This window comes from Macaca fascicularis, chromosome 12 (assembly GCF_037993035.2).
Source record: "Macaca fascicularis isolate 582-1 chromosome 12, T2T-MFA8v1.1".
Lineage (NCBI taxonomy): Eukaryota > Metazoa > Chordata > Mammalia > Primates > Cercopithecidae > Macaca > Macaca fascicularis.
In genome coordinates, this window is record NC_088386.1 from 104,086,379 (window position 1) to 104,106,761 (window position 20,383).

General features: G+C 43.4%; 2 protein-coding genes and 1 pseudogene across 3 annotated transcripts; all 3 read right to left on the reverse strand.

The window, feature by feature from the left end:
- Positions 1-1,416: 1,416 nt before the first annotated feature.
- On the reverse strand, positions 1,417-4,244 carry LOC102145793 (gamma-crystallin D). Its single transcript, XM_015432674.3, has 3 exons — positions 4,207-4,244; positions 3,854-4,096; positions 1,417-1,755 (listed from the first exon to the last, which is right to left on the reverse strand). The coding sequence occupies exons 1-3, from the start codon at positions 4,213-4,215 to the stop codon at positions 1,483-1,485; spliced, it is 525 nt and encodes a 174-aa protein (XP_015288160.2). The 5' UTR covers positions 4,216-4,244; the 3' UTR covers positions 1,417-1,482.
- A 3,554-nt stretch (positions 4,245-7,798) lies between these two features.
- LOC102145420 (gamma-crystallin C) lies at positions 7,799-9,704 on the reverse strand. 2 transcript variants are annotated; one of them, XM_005574095.4, is made up of 3 exons: positions 9,452-9,704; positions 9,110-9,352; positions 7,799-8,137 (listed from the first exon to the last, which is right to left on the reverse strand). In XM_005574095.4, the coding sequence occupies exons 1-3, from the start codon at positions 9,458-9,460 to the stop codon at positions 7,865-7,867; spliced, it is 525 nt and encodes a 174-aa protein (XP_005574152.1). In that variant the 5' UTR covers positions 9,461-9,704; the 3' UTR covers positions 7,799-7,864. The 2 variants fall into 2 exon arrangements, with proteins under 2 accessions (XP_005574152.1, XP_065381374.1); XM_065525302.1 differs by having other exon boundaries at positions 9,110-9,704.
- Positions 9,705-13,974: 4,270 nt separating this feature from the next.
- On the reverse strand, positions 13,975-18,896 carry LOC107126945 (replication factor C subunit 2-like; annotated as a pseudogene).
- Positions 18,897-20,383: the final 1,487 nt, after the last annotated feature.

Sequence of the window (20,383 nt, forward strand, 5' to 3'; positions counted from 1 at the left end):
GATCCTCCCACCTCAGCCTCCCAAAGTGCTGGGATTACAGGCATGAGTCACCACACCTGGCCAAAATCTTGCTGATTTTATAATAGAAAACCAGCAGTTTCTGAGCTGTGATTCTGGCTTCTGATTCCACCTCTGTTATTGAGTGTGACATTGGAGTTAGACCTCAGTTTACTCTACATAAAATGAGTTATCTAGGTTAGATGATATACAGATTTAAAATATATTAACCATCTTATCTTACAACTACAATGTTCTATAATGGCCCTTCTCTCCCCCTCCCTCCCTTTCTTTCTTTTTCTCTCCTCCCCCACTCCTTTTTTTTTTTTTTTTTTTCAACTTTTATTTTAGGCTTGGGGTACATACGCATATTTGCTATGCAGGTAAACTTGTTCATGGGGGTTTGTTGTACAGATTATTTCATCACCCAGGTACTAAGCCTAGTACCCAATAGTTATTTCTTCTGATTCTCTCCCTCCTGCCACTCTTCACCCTCAAACAGGTCCAGTGTCTGCTGTTTCCTTCTTTGTGACCACGTGTGTGCTCTCATCATTTAGCTCACATCTTTTCTTTTTTTCATTTTAAAATTAGGAATGTCTCTAAATAAAATTCTGTACAGTTACCTAAGGAAAACTCACATATACTCTACATCAGCTAGAAATGTGTGTTGAACTGCAGATGACAGAATACGCGGCCCCTATAGCAGAGGCTTAAACAAAATGTGGTTTATTTGACTGCCATTGTAAGAAGTCTAAAGGTAAAAGGTTGTTAGCATGGTCCAGGGGCTCAGCCACATCTAGGCCAACATCTCTGAAATTCTCCTGGCCTTTGTCTCATAGCTGTCATTTCTTGAGTGTAAGAAATAAGAGGGAACTGTGGCACCAAGGTCATCTGCTCCTTTTCATGAGAAAGGCAAAAGTTTTTACAGAACCGTCTCTTCTCCCTCCCTATCATCATTTCTCACTTACGATTCGATATGGCCAGAAGAAGGCCACATGGCCACCTCTGTAGTAAGGGAGCCGGACAGAGATTTGTCAACTAAACTTTTGCATACAATTTTAGAGAATTCAAAAATGGACGTGCCTTATGGTACCCAGGTTCAGAATCCCTGATTGAAAAAGTTCGTCACACTATCTGAACCTACGTTTTCAGGTCCTCACGCCTCAGAGAAAAACTGAAATCTAAACAGATTTCTGATAATCTGGTTTGAAGCGGCAAGCTGTTTAAAGGCCAGAGAATCAAATAAGGTAATGTACTATGAAACTTTGGCAAACTGTTAAGTTCTACTTAATATAAAGACGTCTTTCTGTTGTGAGAACTTCCTTTATCTATGTATTACACATCTTGGTTGCCATTTGCCTTGTGTGTGTAAATAAAATAAGATAGAAGTAGGGCACAGTAAAGACACAAGCAAATCAGTGCCAGGAACACACAGAAAATATTTTATTAGTTTCCAAATTAAGAAATGACAAAGGAGGACATATTTCAGGAGAAATCTATGACTCTCCTCAGAGAGCCCACTCTGGCATTCATGGACCCCCAGTCCTGGTAGCGCCTGTAGTCTCCTGGCGTCAGCAGGTACTGCCGTCCTCGGTAGTTGGGCAGCTCGTAGAGGACCCAGGAGCCCTCCAGCACATTGAGGGAGTGGATTTCATTGAAGTGGAAGCGGTCCTGAAGAGAGGAGCAGTCCTCAGTGAACTCTATCATCTGGCCTCTGTAGTCCTCCCTCTCATAGAGTCTGATCCTGTGAGAGCCAGCCTGGCAGACCCAGAAATAAAAGGAGGAGAAAAGCAACCATGAAACGATTCCAATGCATTGTCAGGCAGTCCAGCTTGGTGAGCACCTGCTCAAGTCATTTAGAAATACATGGCAAAATTTAATTAATTCTGAATATTTATAAACTCCTCATTACCGAGGGCAGAAATTCAGTACCTTTTCAAGATTATAAAGTGTGGTGAAGAAATTGAGAAGGAAATCTCACTCTTTAATATATTCAGCTATTTCTCAGCATAAGCTGACTCCTATGCTCAGTATCCTGTACACACACAAACCCAAACCTGTAACAGCTTATTACTATTTTATGCCATTTTGAAGAAATGTTTTAATATTAAAATAAACATTAAATTATAAAGAAATGTATTTAAATTATGTATAATTTTAATATACATGATATCTAATATATAATTATATACTATATTTAAAATATATTATAAAATATATAAAATTATATTTTATTTAAAATAATTATATTTTATTTTAATAATTATATTCAAATTATATTTTATAAGTATAAATTAAGATTATATTTATTTTAAAAATTACATTTTATTTAAAAATAACTTTTACTAAAACATAAATAAAATATATTTAAAATACACAAATATAAGGGCTGGGGCAGTGGCTCATTCCTGCAGTCCCAGCACCTTGGGAAGCCAAGGTGGGTGGATCACTTGAGGTCAGGAGTTCAAGACTGCCCTGATGAATATGACAAAACCTTGTCTATACTAAAAATACAAAAATTAGCCAGGTGTGGTGGTGCGTGCCTGTAATCCCAGCTACTTAGGAAGAGAATTGCTTGCACCCGGGAAGCAGAGGTTGCAGTGTGCCAAGATCATGCCACTGCTCTCCAGCCTGGGGGACAGAGCAAGACTTTGTCAAAAAAAAAAAAATAATAATAATAATAAAATAAATAAAAATAAAAATACAAAAATTAGCTGGGTGTGGTGGCGTGCTCCTGTAACTCCAGCTGCTCAGGAGACTGAGACAGGAGAATCATTTGAATCCGGGAGGCGGAGGTTGCAGTTAGCTGAGATCTCACCACTGCATTCCAGCCTGCGCATCAGAGTGAGACTCTGTCTCAAAAAAACAAAACAAAACCACAACCCCCCAAAAATAAATATAATGTAAATGAAACATATTAAAAATATATTAAAATATATTTAAAATATAATATAATTTATATAGTTATATAAACATATTAAATATATATTAACTAGATATATTATTAAATACATTATATTCATTAAATATATTTAATGTAAATATATTTAAAATATTAAAATATGTATTTTAAATATAAGTATTTAAAATATATTAAATATATCATTTAATATACTGAATTAAATGATAATGCATCATTTAAATAAATGAGATAAATATCATATGTTAAATATATAAGCCTTCTTTTTAAAATAGAAGTATTTTAAACATATTAAACTATTAAATATTAAATATTAAGGTAATGTATTAAAGAACAATTAATTATAAGTCAATAATTTGTGAATGCAATGAAGAAAAATGGGGAAAAAAATCAGTAAGTCCAAGGACGAATTTTTCATAAACAGTAGTGTTTTCACACACATATGGGATATACGTGGCACCTGTGTGAAATATCTGTGTTGCTCTCCATTGAAGGAAAGTCTTACTCATATAGGCTGGGAAAACCCAAAATGTGCAAGAGAGGAGCAAAAAGGGGAAAAAGTCTCAAAAGAAATTACCCTGTTTGCTTAGTAACTGCCGTACCCTCTGGCATTTATTCTTCTATTGGGTATTAGTGGTTTTTCTACAACTCCATTCTAAATGATTCCAGAACAGGACTTTTAAGTCTTATACAATCCCTAGGGCAGGCGACACATTCCTACTCAATAAATATTTGTGGATTAATTGTGATTAATTGGTTTCTGGGTAACACTTTGCTTTTGTGAGGGGCAAACTCTATTGACTTAATCCACTATAGTTCATCTTTTGTCCACTCTCAGTTATTGTGACTCATCACTACTGCTAATGTTTAACTTTTTCTTGAAACCATCCAGTGAGTGTCCTGAGGGCCTGGGTCCTGACATGAGGCTGCACTCACGTGGGGGATGAGGCGGCAGGAGCGGACCGAGTCGCTGAGGCCCATCCACTGCTGGTGGTCGGCATAGTCGCCGCGGCGCAGGAAGTACTGGAGGCCAGAGTAGTTGGGCAGCTCATAGAGCATCCAGCAGCCGCTGTCCACGCGCACGGAGTTGCAGCGGCTCAAGTAGGGCTGCAGGTTGGGGTGGTCGCTGCTGCATTCGTAGTGGCGGCCCTGGAAGCCCCGGTCCTCGTAGAGGGTGATCTGCAAGGCAAGGCGAGGCAAGGCGAGGGCTCACAGGCCTGCCCCTGCCCCAGTCTCCGGCCCCCGCGATACAGGAAGCTCCCGGGGCTCGGGGCGCGGGCTGGGCTCACCTTCCCCATGGCTGGCTGGACGCGCGGCGGGGCTGAGCGGGTGGGGCGGCGGCGCGGCGGGGCTATGTAGCGGGAGGGCTGCTGCGTTGGCAAGAACCGCACAAAAGGGGCCCGCGGAGGGGAGCAAGGGCATTTTCGTGTTCTCTTTTTATTCTTTGCTGTCCTAGTCCGCGGGGCTCATTGTGGATTTTGGTCCCATTCTCTCTGGAGTGTTCGGATTACTATCATTGGCTGATGCTATTGAGAATGTTTGTAAAAAGGTAATTTGGGACATTGTCTATTTATAATAGAAGTGGAGCTTCAGCTATTTCACATATAGTTCACGCTTTTGTTTGTATAGGTTGGGGAAAAACAAAAAAAGTTTAAGTCGGGGAGCAGAAAAAGCAAAGACTCTTAATAAGGCAAATATAAATTAATCTGTCAGAACTACAGTATTACTTACGTGCCACAATGCTGAATACTGATTGTTAATAGGAAGGAAATGGGCTTAACTGAATGTTGAAAATTTCAAGTTTAGTCCTTTAAGAGAACGTCGTCATGAAAGGGTGTAAGAAATTGGAATATTTTATCAAGAGAGTTCACAGAATTTTGAACCTTTATTATGGTAAAACACACAGCAAACATGAATCTTCGATATTGGGTCTGATCTTGTTACAGTTATGCCTGGAAGGAGCTGAGAATTAGATGTTTTTCTCTTAGCTAATGGTGGTGCCGTGATTCAAAAGAGAGAATAGTTAGTTCTAAGAGGCTTAATCTCAGAAAGAACTAAAAAGGGAAATATCTACGTTTGAGGAAATTAGAAAAGTAATATGTGCGAAACAGAAAAACATGATCTCTTAGCTTATTATTAAATAAAACCAAATTCCTAAGAAACTTATTTCTAGTGGGATCTAGAATACATCTTTGTTCTCTGAACGAGCGAGAGTACACAAGGCCTTTGACTCAGAGGAAATTAATTGCATGAACACGAAGGGGAGCTATGGCTGGAATGATGCAGGGAGAGGAAGGAATAAATGTCTAGAAGCTGGACTCGAGGAAGACTTTAGAAAGTATTTATTGGCCTGGAAGAGAACAGTTTGATGGACTGGAAAGAGCACTGGAGTGGAAAATGACCTGTGTCCAGCTTCTTTCATGTTCAAAGAATTGCTCACAGCCCTGTGTCAACCCATGGAAGTACTTTGTCTTGTCTTTGAGTCATAAATCTTTGTAAGTGGTATTTATGAATTAACCACCAACTATGTGCAATACAAATTATTTTAATTCTTATTTTCTGGCTGCTGCTGCTTTTTTTTTTTTTTTTTTTTTGTATTCTTTCTATGTAGAGCTCTGCAGTGGTAGTGAAATACCTTTTTCTTTTGTTTTGTTTTGATTGTTTTCTTCATCCCCATTGCTACATATAGCAGGCTCATGGTAGGTGCTCAAAAATTGGTAAGGATCCTAACTCAGAGAAGTTGAGTATCTAGTGGCTAATAAATGGAGGATATTGAAATGGAAAATAAACTTGTGGCTGGGTGTGGTGGCTCACACCTGTAATCCCAGCACTTTTGGAGGCCAATGTGGGAGGATCACTTGAGCCCAGGAGTTCGAGACCAGCCCTGGCAACGTAGTGAGACCCCCTTTCTATAAAAAATGAAAAAATTAGCTGGGCATGGTGGTGCACTCCTGTAGCCTCAGCTACTTAGGAAGCTGAGATGGAAGGATCATTGCTTGATCCTGGGAGGTCGAAGCTGCAGTGAGCTGTGTTTGTGCCACTGCACTCTATCCTGGACAACAGAGTGTGACCATGTCTCAATAAATAAATAAATAAAATAAACTTGCAGTATGAGCCGGTAGTCTCACTTCTAGGTCACTATCTTTTTAAAATTATGGCACGTCAGGGTTAGCGTATATGTACAATGTCATTCTTTAGCGTATATGTACAATGTCATTCTTTGCAGCATTGTTGGTCAAAGCAACATTGGGAAAGCCCAGTCACTTAAGTGGACAAATGGTGAAATGGTCTAAGGGACTTCCAAACAACAAGATGCAATTCAACCATGAAACAGAATAAGATACTGACCTAGATATATGTCCATATTATAATACATTTTAAAAGCAAGTTGCAGACTAATATATATAGCATGATTCCATTTTTGTAAAGAAAAGAAGCATGTGTTTTATGAGACAGCTATATAAACAAGGCGAAAATCCCAGAAGGGTGCTCACCAACTATAAACAGGAGTTAGCAATGAGGGGCATCAAAAGGACTCCCTTCTACTTCTTTATAGAATTTGTACAGTAGTAAGATTATGGGAGGACTTTTACTTTGAAGGGAAATTTTTAAGTTAAAATAAATTAATTCTCTACTGATGAAAAGACTTGCAATTGCTTTCTTTTCTTTCTTTTTTTTTAAAAAAAACTTTTTAGGGCTTTGCTTATGAGCAAGCAGATTTTAGTTTAATCAAAGGCTCCAGAAATTATGGCTTTCTTTAATGCACCTTTAAATTTGGGCCCGTTTTGTAGTTACAGGACTTATTTATTTATTTTAACTTTTATTTTAGATTCAGGGGCACATATCCAGGTTTGTAATACAGGCAAATTGTGTGTTGTGGGGGTTTGGTGTACAGATTATTTTATCACCCAGGTGATAAGTATAGTACCTGACAGGTAGTTTTTCGATCCTCTCCAACCTGGAGGTATTTTGTTTTCTGTTCCTGTGTTAGTTTGCTTAGGATATTGGCCTCCAGCTCCACCTATGTTGCTGCAAAGGACAGGGTCTCATTCTTTTTTTATGGCTGCATAGTATTCCATTGTGTGTATGTACCACTTTGTAAAACCCAGCCTACCATTGATGGACATTTAGGTTGACTCCACGTCTTTGTTGTCGTGAATAGTGCTGTGATGAACATATACACATGTGTCCTTATGGCAGAACGATGTTTTTTGTAGTTACTTTTTATGTTTGGGGTACACTATACCATGCAAATCTATTTAAAAGATTGATGTGTATCTCTTATTAATTTATTTGCAATAGCTGGTCACCATGAAACTGATGTGCAGTTTCTGTAATTAACACAGCATTTGGGCCAGGGGTAGTACTGACAAAGAGCTACAGTCCCGGACAGGAGTCATTTTCAAAAGGAGATGAATGGTCTTTAACTTTGTTCAAAGGTACGGCAGTGGCCGTGGTGGCTCTGGCATTACTAATACAATACTGTGCCTGAAAGTAAACAAAAGTACAATCCTTTGTATAGTCTAATCAGGCTGTTGGCCAAGTTAAGTGTGCCCTCACCACTCATCTGACTTTACCTTTTGTCTGACCCACATTTTTGGTTAGAAGGAAAATTCCGAACTATTGTTCCTCAAGGTACTTAGTTGAATGCCTCCCTTCTCGCCAGTCAGCCTCTCCCAGGTCTCTGGCATTGCCCTGCCTTTTCTTTCTCAGGCAGGCTACACCCTGCCTCCACCCTAACATCCGAGGCTTGTTCAAACTCACTCTACCTTGAAGCTCTTCTCCAACAGGCCCCGTCTCTTGCCCCATTCACTTAACTTTTGACAAGGAAATTTAAAGGTGAACTGATTTGCACAATGAAAGAACGACAGAAGTCAGCAATTGCCAATAATGCAGACTAAATCTTTATTAGGTTCCAAAATGGGAAATTGGTAGTGTTAAGCTATTTCAGTATAAATCCACCACTCTCCGCAAAGAGCCAGCCTTAGCATCCATGGCCCCCCAGTCCTGGCACCGCCTGTACTCTTGGGGCCTCAGCAGGTATTGGCGCCCCCGGTAGTTGGGCAGCTCGTAGAGGACCCAGCAGCCCTCCAGCACGTGGAGGGAACGGATCTCGCTGAGGTGGAAGCGGTCCTGGATGCTGGGGCAGTCCTCACTTAGCTCCATCATGAGGCCTTTGTGGTCTTCTCTCTCGTACAGCCGCAGCCTGTGGGAGCCTGTCTACTCGGTCCGCAGAAAGAAGGATAGAGAAAAGCAAATGAGTCTCTTCCGGAATTTGTCCAACCAAAGAACAGATGAACTTGGTAGGGTGGGGCATGGAATTGTCAATGTCAAATTTAGACAGTGTAAAATGTAGATTACTGTGGATGCTGCGCATGGATCTGTCTTCCACTAGCACCTAAATACTGCTATGCTCATTTTCTTTTTGACCTGAAATTCATTCTTATGTAGGAGATGGAATTTTTAAGAGGTTCAAACGCTGAGTTAGAATCCATCAAGAACTCAGATATCTTGATTCCTAATTACCTGTGTTAATTCAAACTACATTTCGGGGAAAAAATAGAAATAGTTTATTTTGACTAGTATTCTTTTAGTAAGAGTATTATCTCGCAAATTTATAAACATATAAATTTACCACTAAAGTAAGATTTAAAAAATCTTGTACTTCAGTGTAAAGTTAATTTAAATAGTCATTTGGAATGAGAATTTAACTGATTTTCCAAATTAAGAAAAATTACCTTTTCCAAAGTTGGACACAACCTTTGAATAGCCTATATTAACAATACAGCTTTGAAGGTTTACTTGTCCACAGTGGAACCTATCTAATTAATTCATCAGAAATTCTTTTTCTATAGGCAAAACAATTTGTTAAAAATACCGTCTTTGTATGCCCAACCAGCTTCCCATTTGCAAGTTTTGTTTTATATCCCATTTGATATTACATTTGTTACAGACCACTTTTAATTGACTTATTGGTAGCAAAAATTTAAAGTAAAACGGATTCTCCCTCTAAGTGGGTTCTTCCTTACATTTCTCTGCTGTTTTTGTCCATGTTATCTATCTGGCTTATGCAGGTCTCTGATGTCCATCTAACCCTTAGGAGTTTTTAAATGCAAACCTCCCTCCCTCTAACCCACATTGACCATACAGTGGGGACACTCCGGCGGCATGATGGAAATCTAGAAAACTCACCTGGGGGATGAGACAACAGGAGCGGATGGAGTCGCTGAGGCCCATCCATTGCTGGTAGTCAGGGTACTCCCCTCTCCGCAGCAAGTATTGTTGACCTTGGTAGTTGGGACGCTCATAGAGCATCCAGCAGCCACTTTCCACCCGGATGGAGTTGCAGCGGCTTAAATACGTCTGCAGGTTGGGGCAGTCAGTGGTGGATTCGTAGCTGCGGCCCTGGAAGGCCTTGTCCTCATAGAGGGTGATCTGCAAAGGAAGAATCGTTCCAAATTGCATTATTTGCTCTTAACAGGCATTATATAACGGCAATTTTTTTTTTCATTTTATTTTTTGTGTTCTGCTTACCTTCCCCATGGCTGGTTGACACGGATGATGCGAGTTCAGTGTGATGGGGCCTGCGGCCGCACAGCCAGTCTATATAGCAGGATGGCTGCTGCGTTGGCAAGAACAACACAATAGGGGCCCTCGGCGGTAAGGGGATTTTACGCATCTCTTTAACATGCTGCATTCACTGGAAATGATTGTAGATTGTGTCGTTGTTCTCTGGTATATTCTAACGCTGTCCTGCACATACTGCTCTGTGTTGCTTTTATTTGGATTGTTACTGTTTTCTAAATTTATCTGTGCATCAGTCTGAACTTTTGACCCGAAATTCATGGCTCTCTCTATATGATTGAGTAATTTCCTGTGAATTTTCTGGGAAAGATCTATGCCATTATAGAATCGCTCCAGGATTCCAGAGAGGTTGTTGATGTAGAATGCCACAAACACTGACTCATTTCCCTGGATGGTAGAGACTGCTGTACCTTAAATTTTTGTCTTTACGCAGTTTTCCAGTCCAGGGCAGGACACAAATCTAGATTCATGTCTTGGCTAGTTTTGACTTCGTTAACCCAATGCTTTAAGACAGCTCTTAACCTTGCCTTTCGTGGGCACGTCATCTAACTAGAAATCAGTCCCTGGTGGTGAACTTATGATAACAAGCAAGGGAAAGGTTTCTGTGGTCACTGGGCCTGAGACTGAGAAGTACTGTATCCTACTTTATAGATTGCTTTCCCTTTTTCAAGCGTGAGGGAGGCCGTAAAGCTTCACAGGCAAGAGCGTGAGCTTTGGACTCAGGCCACCTGCACTCAGAAGGCCCAATGATTAGCTCCATGGCAAATTACATAACCACTCAGAGCATGAGTTATCTCATGGACTATAGTCTGATTAATAAGAAATAAAGTGAGACAAGAGGGCAGCCTCTGACATTCAGATGCTGGCCTGGCACTCACAGTGAGGACATGTTACTCCCCTGCTAGACATAAACAGTCTCACAGAATAACAACTTCAGACAAGGCTACTCTGAGACCATGATGAAATGAGATACAATAAAGCCACTTCTTAACTTTGCCTAAGCGCAGACAAAAACAAAGTCAATGCTCCACTCTCAAAATCCCAAGCCCTCACTCTCTCAGCCAAAATGATTAACTGCTACTTCTTTATGGATTACAGGTTTATCTGTGTTCTAGTCTCCCCTCCCTACGGGTAAGATTTCTTGAGATAACTAATCACAAAATTAACCCTGCTTTCTGCTAACATCTAATCTAGAGTGAACTTCAGATTTTTAAGATCCTCCCCCAAATCACACAACTGAAGTGCAAATCCTATTAACAATTTCTTTATAAGCTCTCTACTGAGACACTCCATGCTTCCCCAAGGAGAACTTACTCCCTTGCTGCAACAAGTAATAAGCTCAACTTGTTTAAAGACAGGTGTGTCCCTGGTGGCCTTTAGCTAAAGGATATTGACATGAATAAGTGGGATTATGTGTATAAAGCATTTGGCACATACTTGGCACAAATGAACACTGAATATATGTTGTTATTAGTAATAGAGTGACATCGTTAAGGCTGACTTTATCCTGTTTATCTCTCTCAAAGGTATTTAATCCTTTCAAAGATTCCTGAAAAAAATTTATCCTCTGTAAAGCCATTTTGTGATTAAAGAAAAATTAGGCTTGGAAGGGACTTCAGAAACCATCAGGCGGTTTTCAAACTCGAGTGTGCCTAAGAATCACCTGGCATGTCAAAACCGCAAATTACCATCTTGACCTTTTGGCCAAATCCTGCATCATTAGATCAGGAGAAGACCTCAGAACCTATATTTTTATTTTTTATTTTATTTAATTTATTTTATGTTTTGAGACGGAGTCTCACTCTCTTACCCAGGCTGGAGTGCAGTGGTGCGATCTCAGCTCACTGCAGCCTCCGCTTCCTGGGTTCAAGTGATTCTCCTGCTTCAACTTCCTGAGTAGCTGAGATTATAGGCGTGCGTCACCACATGCAGCTAATTTTTGTATTTTTAGTAGAGACAGGGTTTCGCTATGTTGGCCAGGATGGTCTCAAATTCCTGACCTCAGGTGATCCACCCAGCTCGGTCTCCCAAAGTGCTGGGATTACAGGCATGCGCCACCGTGCCCAGCCCAGAACCTATATTTTTAATAAGCACCAAATAGTTCTTGGGCCAAAACACTGCTGTGGTTTATCCCTTTATATTTTGACAAGGAAATCATGTATTTTAGCCATCCCCAGGCAATGCCTTATTAGGAATTGTACTAACATTCTCTTTATTCTATTTATTTATTTTTTGAGACAGAGTTCTGCTCTGTTGCCCAGGCTAGAGTGCAATGATGCAATCTTAGCTCACTGCAGTCTCTGCCTCCCACACTTAAGCTCAAGCTCCCACTTCAGCCTCTTGAGTAGCTGGGACTATAGGTGCATGCCACCACACCCAGCTAATTTTTTGTATTTTCTTTATGTAGAGACAGGGTCTCACTATGTTGCCCAGTCTGGTCTTGATCTCCTCAAGCAATCTGTTTGCCTCGGCCTCCCAAAGTGCTGGGATTACAGGCATGAGTCACTGTGCCCTGCCTAACATTCTCTTTAGACCTAAAGGCAGATGTGCTCTCTGCTTTGTAGCACTCTTTCTTGTTCTATAAAGTTTCATATGTACACAGTGAGAGAATCAGAGCAGAGATACCAGCACTTAAATTAGAGCACTGGTAAGAAGACAGGAAAAGCAATAAAGGGGCCAGAAAATGCATATCCCAGAACGTTTCTCTTGTTCCAGAATGGCATAGTCTTGTATTTCTCCAACCTTTTTTCAAATCTTTCTCCTTCTCTCCTCTGCCCCAACTACCCCCCACCCCAAAACCCCTGCCATTGTAGCTGCCTTACATAGGGTCTTATCGTATCTCAGCTGGACTTTCAACAGCCTCCTGACTGCCCAGTCTTATCTTCCTCCAAACTGCACTCGGCCAGATGCTGGAGTGATGAGAATCAAAACACATCAAGTCATGCTGTTCATTTGCTTGAAATATTTCACAGCCTCCCATTGTCTCCAGGATCCAATATTGATCCCTTAGCATGGCATCCTAGACCTGGCCTCCTCTGTCTGTCCCCATGCTTTCTGTTTGATCACACCAAACCACTTGTCATTTCCCAAATGCACAACATTATTTCATGTTGTTCTTGTTTTTCAAAATATTGATCCTTCTCAATGAGACACCAGTTTATTTTTCAACCAGAGAAATTTTGCCCTTTCTTCAAGTCTCAGCTCAAGCATCAGTTTCTCTGTAAAAGATTTTCCTGAACCCTTCCTCATCTTCTGGGCTGAATTAAATACTGCCTCCATAGCACCTCATGTTCATACCACTATAATGGTAACTATCACTTATCTAATTATTTTGTTTAGACATCAGTCCCTCAAAACAGATGGGAGAGCCCCATAAAGGCAGGGACTATTCCATCTTTATTTTTGTGTTCTCACTAATTGGCATAGAGGACTGGCACATACAGGATACTCAATAAATGCCTGGGAGGGGGGATGTGTGAAAGTCATCCCTTGTCTGAAATTATTGTTATCATGGTCTATGGAGCTTATTTCAAATGCTCAACATACATAGGCATAACACACTTACATCAAAGTTCAGGATGTGCAACTTTCAGTGTGTAGGATGACATAAGCACCCTGTACTTGATCAATTTAATGGGGCTTTTTTTTTTTTAAATGAAGTCTTGCTCTTGTCACCCAGGCTGGAGTGCAATGGTGCTATCTCAGCTCACTGCAACTTCCGCCTCCCAGGTTCAAGCGATTCTCCTGCCTCAGCCTCCCGAGTAGCTGGGATTATAGGCACCTGCCACCACACCCAGCTAATTTTTGTATCTTTAGTAGAGTCAGGGTTTCACCATGTTGGCCAGGCTGGTCTTGAACTCCTGATCTCAGGTGATCTGCCTGCCTCAGCCTCCCAAAGTCCTGGGATTACAGGCGTGAGCCACCGTGCCTGGCCGATTTAATCGGGCTTAAACAAAAATAGAAATGGGGTCTTGCCATGTTGCCCAAGCTGGTCTCAAACTCCTGAGCTCAAATGATCCTCCAGCCTTGGCCTCCCAAAGTGTTGGGATTACAGGTGTGAGCCACCACACCCGGCCATAATGGGACTTTATAACAGCAGAGATAATAAGCAAAAGGGAAAAACTGGGAATGCTGTGTTGTGCCCCAAGTCCTCCCACTCCTTAGTAATTCTAATTTTTATTTCTTCTGAGATGAGAAATGAATGTTACAACAGCAGTAGCCAATTCTAGAGTTTTGCTGGTGTTTGAGGTCCAGCCAGCAGTTGATTTTACCACCCACCTTCCTGCTTCTTAGCAATTAATATACGGTGGTATCATATGCAGTCATGCATCTCTTTTTTTATATACAATTGACATTTTAATTTAAAAAATGGGAAAAAATAGTACCCTTGCAAATAAAGAGGCAATTCTGCAAATTAATATAAAATGCACTGGGGAATTCTAAAGCAAAAGCAAAAAGTTCCCTCGAAAACATGGGAAAGGCATCATGCTGGAGTTTTTGGGTGGTGCCACGCCAGTCGGCACCCCCTCAGCAAGCCTTTCCTGAAGGGCTCATTGCCCTGGTTCTGAGAAGTCTATCTAAATAGGAAATTATAGCAAACTCTGCCCTCACCCCAGGGAACTGGTCCCTTCATGCTTCTAGAAGAACTGAGATCAGCTTGTCCAATCTACTATCTAGTCATCTTCTTATTTGCAGGCTGCTAGGAGCGACAAGTAGAAAGGAGAGGAACAAGCGAGGGCACAGACAGGAAGGTGGTTTTCCTTGAGGCCTCATGTGGTCACCTTACAACAAACACTGCAAGGTTTTATTAGCTAAATGCCAACTCACACACAGATGAGGTGCCTGCCCTGAGCTTCTCTGAGCCTTTCTGCCCTGCCCCATCACCTCATCAGTGAGTCTGAGGTTGAATGCAAACACTCGTGGAGCAGAGATCAGCTAGAAGCAACGTGAAAACCACGAGGGTTTAAAGTACGGTGTATGCTGGCACCAGCCTCAGATGGCATTCCCTACCCATGCCCCCTACTTCAGAAGGCTGTGCCTCCTGTATTCCAGGGATGAGGATTCTTGTAACTCAATCAATAAAGCCTCTGCTCTAACTGGCCACCAGGGCCATTGTCTTCTGACACAGCCTGGCCAGGAGCCCAGTTGTCTGCAGAAGGGAGTTCACTCCTCTGCTGCTTTCATACCAGTGTATCCAATTTCCTTGACAAACTCCACTTTATCAATTATTGTGCCATTTGGAAACTTTTACACACTTGGAAGATGTTGCCAATGACATCTTCTGGTGAGTAGCCCAGATGCCAAAGGTGAACTGGAGATGCTGACTTGGGGCTGGAGCTAAGAACCACCAGTCAGACAAATGCAGAATTCTAAAACTCTCCTTTATCTTCTCAGACTACTACAACAGCTTCTTCGTGATGTCCAAGCCGCAAATTTGGCCTCTCTCTGATCCTTCCTTGTAGGTTTCCTTGACATCAGCATTCACACAATGCTGGATCACCTCCTTCATGAGTAGGGGTGGCTTTCGTCGCAGACCCTTAACAAATTCTTGCTGTAACTGAAGCCAGATCCCGGGAAGATGGACTGCAAGTTGTTCAGGGACTGCCTCATGTCTCCCTGGGCCATGAAGATGATGGCTTCTAGGCCAAAGTCAGTGGACAGCACTGTACCCTTCTCTCTAGCATTTATCAACTTTGCACAGGTCTGGGCGTCGGTCAGCTTTGTGTAGCGGAGGACTGTGCACTGGGATCCAGTAGCCTCTGAACAGAGATGGGAAGGCAGTGAGGTTTCCCTCAGAGGCTGGCATCACCCTATTAGCTCTTTGATTACGAGAATGTAGCTGTATAATCCACACAGCCCAGCCATGCTGGTGGCGCCACTCCTCTTTGGCAGCAGGTGCTTAAAAGAAATGTGGTAAAAAGAGGGCTAAATGTCAAAGTATTAACCAAAGTATAAAGTATTGCTTTGTAGATTGCTTTTTCTTTTCCAAGCATGAGGGAGGCCATAAAGCTTCACAGGCAAGAGCGTGAGCTTTGGACTCAGGCCGCCTGCACTCAGAAGGTTCACTGATTAGCTCCATGGCAAATTACATAACCACTCAGAGCATGAGTTATCTCATGGACTATAGTCTGATTAATGAGAAAAAAGTGAGAAAAAGGAGCAGCCTCTGACATTCGGATGCTGACCTGGCACTCACAGTAAGGACATGTCACTCCCCTGTTAGACATAAACAGTCTCACAGAATAACAACTTCAGACAAGGCTACTCTGAGACCATGATGCAATGAGATAAAATAAAGCTACTTCTTAACTTTGCCTAAGTGCAGACAAAAACAAAGTCAATGCTACACTCTCAAAATCCCAAGCCCTCACTCTCTCAGCCAAAATGATTAACTGCTACTTCTTTATGGATTACAGGTTTATCTGTGTTCTAGTCTCCCCTCCCCATGGGTAATATTTCTTGAGGTAACTAATCACAAAATTAATCCTGCTGTCTGCTAACATCTAATCTAGAGTGAACTCCAGATTTTTAAGATCCTTCCTCAAATCACCCAACTGAAGTGCAAATCAGACAGAGGCCTCAGCCAGCACTGCCCCAGCATGGCCTTGGCTGGCCAGGGCTTCCAGATGGGGAAATGATCCTCCAAGGCAGACATCCATGTGCCACAAGCCCTCAGATGAGTCAGTCCAGGCCCAGGAAGACTCTGGAATCACAATGTGTGCTGAATATTGGGCCCTTCTGGGCAGATGACCATTCGGTCTGGCTGGGGTAGGAACAGGACACTCGCAGTTTCTTTAAAACTCCACTGGAGATGCTGACCTGCGGCTGGAGCTAAGAACCACCAGTTACACAAATGCAGAATTCTAAAACTCTCCTTTATCTTCTTAGACTACTCTAACAGCTTCTTCATGATGTCCAAGCCCGAAATTTGGCCTCTCTCTGATCCTTCATCTATGCTGCTGTCACACTAGCCTCACGGTGATCTTATCTGAAGCATTAAAAGCAAGAACACAGTGAGTCATTTTAGAGCAGATTTCCACGGTTCCCCTCAAGGTTTGCTGGACTCCATCAGTTATGCTGTCTGCTTCATCCAGGATGACGATCTTATGCTGACCTTTGGGAAGGATGACTTTTTGTCGAGCAAACATTTCGATTTTATTCCTCGCAACATCAATGCCCTTGCCATTTTGAAGCACTGAGTTCCAGCATGGCATCCTTCAGTGCTGGGCCCAGGATGCTTATAACTTTGTCAGTTCCCAGGGGGCCAGCAAAGATGATGTGAGGCATATTCCCTTCTCTTGCAAAGATCTGCAGCCTGCCCACGGTGTATTCATTCCTGACAATTTCATTCAGCTTTACTGGCCTATACTTTTCTTTTTTTTTTTTTGAGACGGAGTCTCGCTGTGTCTCCCAGGCTGGAGTGCAGTGGCGTGATCTCGGCTCACTGCAAGCTCCGCCTCCCGGGTTCACGCCATTCTCCCGCCTCAGCCTCCCAAGTAGCTGAGACTACAGGCGCCCGCCACCACGCCCGGCTAGTTTTTTGTATTTTTAGTAGAGATGGGGTTTCACCATGTTAGCCAGGATAGTCTCGATCTCCTGACCTCGTGATCCACCCGCCTCGGCCTCCCAAAGTGCTGGGATTACAGGCTTGAGCCACCGCGCCCGGCAAGGCCTATATTTTTCAACCCCACTCTCATGTCCAAATGTGCCCGTTCCTTATGACCTGGGCCCTCGCCATGCAGCTTGCAGTCGTTGGCCCTGCCAGGGCCTTGCTGGGGGCAGAGGCAGGTTCTTGGGCTTCATGCTTGCCTGCAACCCCGCTACTCACTTGCACCTCCATTCTCTGGCTCTTTTCATTTTTATTTTTTTTGAGATAAGGTATCGCTCTGTTTCCTAGGCTGGAGCACAGTAGCGTGATCTTGGATCACTGCAGCCTCTACCTCTCTCGCTCAGGGGATTCTCCCACTTCAGCAGAATTTGGGAGCACAGGCGCCTGCTACCATGCCTGGCTAATTTTGTTTATTTTTTTGTAGAGATGAGGTCTCACTATGTTGCCCAGGCTGGTCTCGAACTCCTGGGTTCAAGCAATCCTCCCACCTCAGGCTCCTGAAGTGCTGGGATTATAGGAGTGAGCCACTGCGCCTGGCCCATGCCTCCTTCTCTAGTCTCCTCTTCCCCCATGCATCTCTTATCAGTGGGATACATTCTGAGAAAATTCATTGTTGTGTGAACATCATAGAGTGTACTAACACAAACCTAGATGGATCAGCCTACCACACTAGTATTTGTGTTTCTAAACAAATGTAAACATAGAAAAGGTACAGTAGAAATATGGTATAAACGATAAAAAATTGTACACCTGTATAGGACACTTACCATGAATGGAGCTTGCAAGACTGGAAGTTGCTGTGGGTGAGTCAGTGAGTGAGGGTGAATGAATGTGAAGGCCTAGGACATTACTGTACACCACTGTAGACTTTCTACACACTGTGCACTTAGGTACACAACATTTATTTTAAAATGCTTTTCTTTCTTCAATAATAAACTAACATTAGCATACTGTAACTTCATCAACTTTTAAGCATTTTAAACATTTTTGACACTTTTGTAGTAATATTTAGCTTAAAACACAAGCATTGTATAGCTGTACAAACATGTTTTCTTTCTTTTTATCCTTATTATATAAACTTTTTTCTATTTTTTTTTTTTAATAGAGATGGGGTTTTGCTGTGTTGCCCAGGGTGGTCTCAAACTCCTTGTAAGATTCCCCCTAGGGTCTGAAAGCTTAAGGGGATGAGTAACCCCTCCCTTCTCAGGCCCCGTCCCAAGGTGCAAGGCCACTTGTGTCAGCAGCGTGCACCAGCAAGATAGCAGAAGCAGGAAAGAGCTGGCTGGAAGACAAGTATCCCTGAAGATCAAGATAGAGAAAGAGGCCATCTGGGTACAACGTAGCAGTTACGTCAGACTAGGACACTTCCTGTTTACAGGAGACTATAAAACCTTTGCGCCCTCCTCACTTGGTGCTGACACCACTTTAGGCCTCACCCGGCCTGCACCCAGGTGCTCATTAAAACAGCATGTTGCTCCACACCTCCTCGTGTTGCCTGTTGATGCGCTCTTGGGATTCGAACTGATACAAGAACCTTCCACTCCTGGGCTCAAGTGATCTGCCTGCCTCGGCCTCCCAACATGTTGGGATTACAGGCGTAAGCCACCACACCTGGCCTTTTACTTTTTAAAATTTTGTGAAAAACTAAGACACAAACACACATATTAGTTTAGGCCTACACAGGGTCAGGATCATCAATATCACTGTCTTCCACTTCCACATCTTGTCCCACTGGAAGGTCTTCAGGGGCAAAAACACACATGGAATTGAGAGGTGACAACATGCTAGCAGCCCTCGCTCTTGGTGCCTCCTCAGCCTTGGCGTCCACTCTGGCAGCGCTTGAGGAGCCCTTCAGCCTGCTATGGCACTGTGGGAGCTCCTCTCTGGGCTGGCCGAGGCCGAGGCTGGAGTCGGCTCCCTCTGCTTGTGGGGAGGTGTGGAGGGAGAGGCGTAGGCAGGAGTCGGAGCTGCCCACAGGTATCACAGGCCAGGGCCCACACTCAGAGCGGCAGGCGAGGGCTGCCAGCCCCGGGCAGTGAGGGTCTTAGCACCTGGGCCAGCAGCTGCAGAGGGTGCGCTGGGTCCCCTAGCAGTGCTAGCTCGCTGGCACTGTGCTTGAATTCTCACCGGTCCTCAGCTGCCTCCCCGCGGGGCAGGGCTCGGGACCTGCAGCCCGCCATGCCCGAGCCTCCCCGCCCACCCCCCGCTGCTGCCCGCCACCCAGGCCGTGGGCTCCTGCGCAGCCGGAGCCTCCCCTACCAGCGCCGCCCCCTGCTCGGTGGCGCCTAGTCCCATCAACCGCCCAAGGGCTAAGAAGTGCGGGTGCACTGTGTGGGATTGGCGGGCAGCTCTGCCTGCAGCCCTGGTGCAGGATCCACCAGGTGAAGCCAGCTGGGCTCCTGAGTCTATTGAGGACTTGGAGAACTTTTATGTCTAGCTAAGGGATTGTAAATACACCAATCAGCACCCTGTGTCTAGCTCAAGGTTTGTAAATACACCAGTCAGTACTCTGTATCTAGCTAACCTAGTGTGGACTTGGAGAACTTTTCTGTCTAGCACTCTGTAGCTAAAGGATTGTAGATGCACCACTGGGCACTCTGTGTCTAGCTCAGGGTTTGTAAATGCACCAATCAGTACTTTGTGTCTAGCTCAGGGTTTGTAAATATACCAATCAGTACTCTGTGTCTAGGTAACCTAGTGGGGACTTGGAGAACTTTTCTGTCCAGCACTCTGTGTCTAGCTAAAGGATTGTGAATGTACCAATCAGCACTGTGTGTCTAGCTCAGGGATTGTAAATGCACCAATCAGCACTCTGCCAAAATGGACCAATCAGCTCTGTGTAAAATGGACCAATCAGCTCTCTGTAAAACGGACCAATCAGCTCTCTGTAAGATGGGCCAATCAGCAGGATGCGGGTGGGGTCAGATAGGGGAATAAAAGCAGGCTGCACGAGCTAGCAGTGGCAAACGGCTTTGGTCCGTTTCAGTAATGTGGTGCCTTTATTTTTTTGCTCTTTACAATGAATGTGGCTGGTGCTGGTTCTTTGGGTTTATGCTTCCTTTATGAGCTGTGACACTCACCACGAAGGTCTGCAGCTTAACTCATGAAGTCCACAAGACCACAAAGCCACGGAGAAGAACTAGCAGTTCCAGACGCACTGCCCGTAAGAGCTATAACACTGTGAAGGTCTGCAGCTTCACTCCTGTCAGCGAGACCATAAACCCACCAGAAGGAAGAAACTGCAGACACATCTGAACGTCTGAAGGAACAAA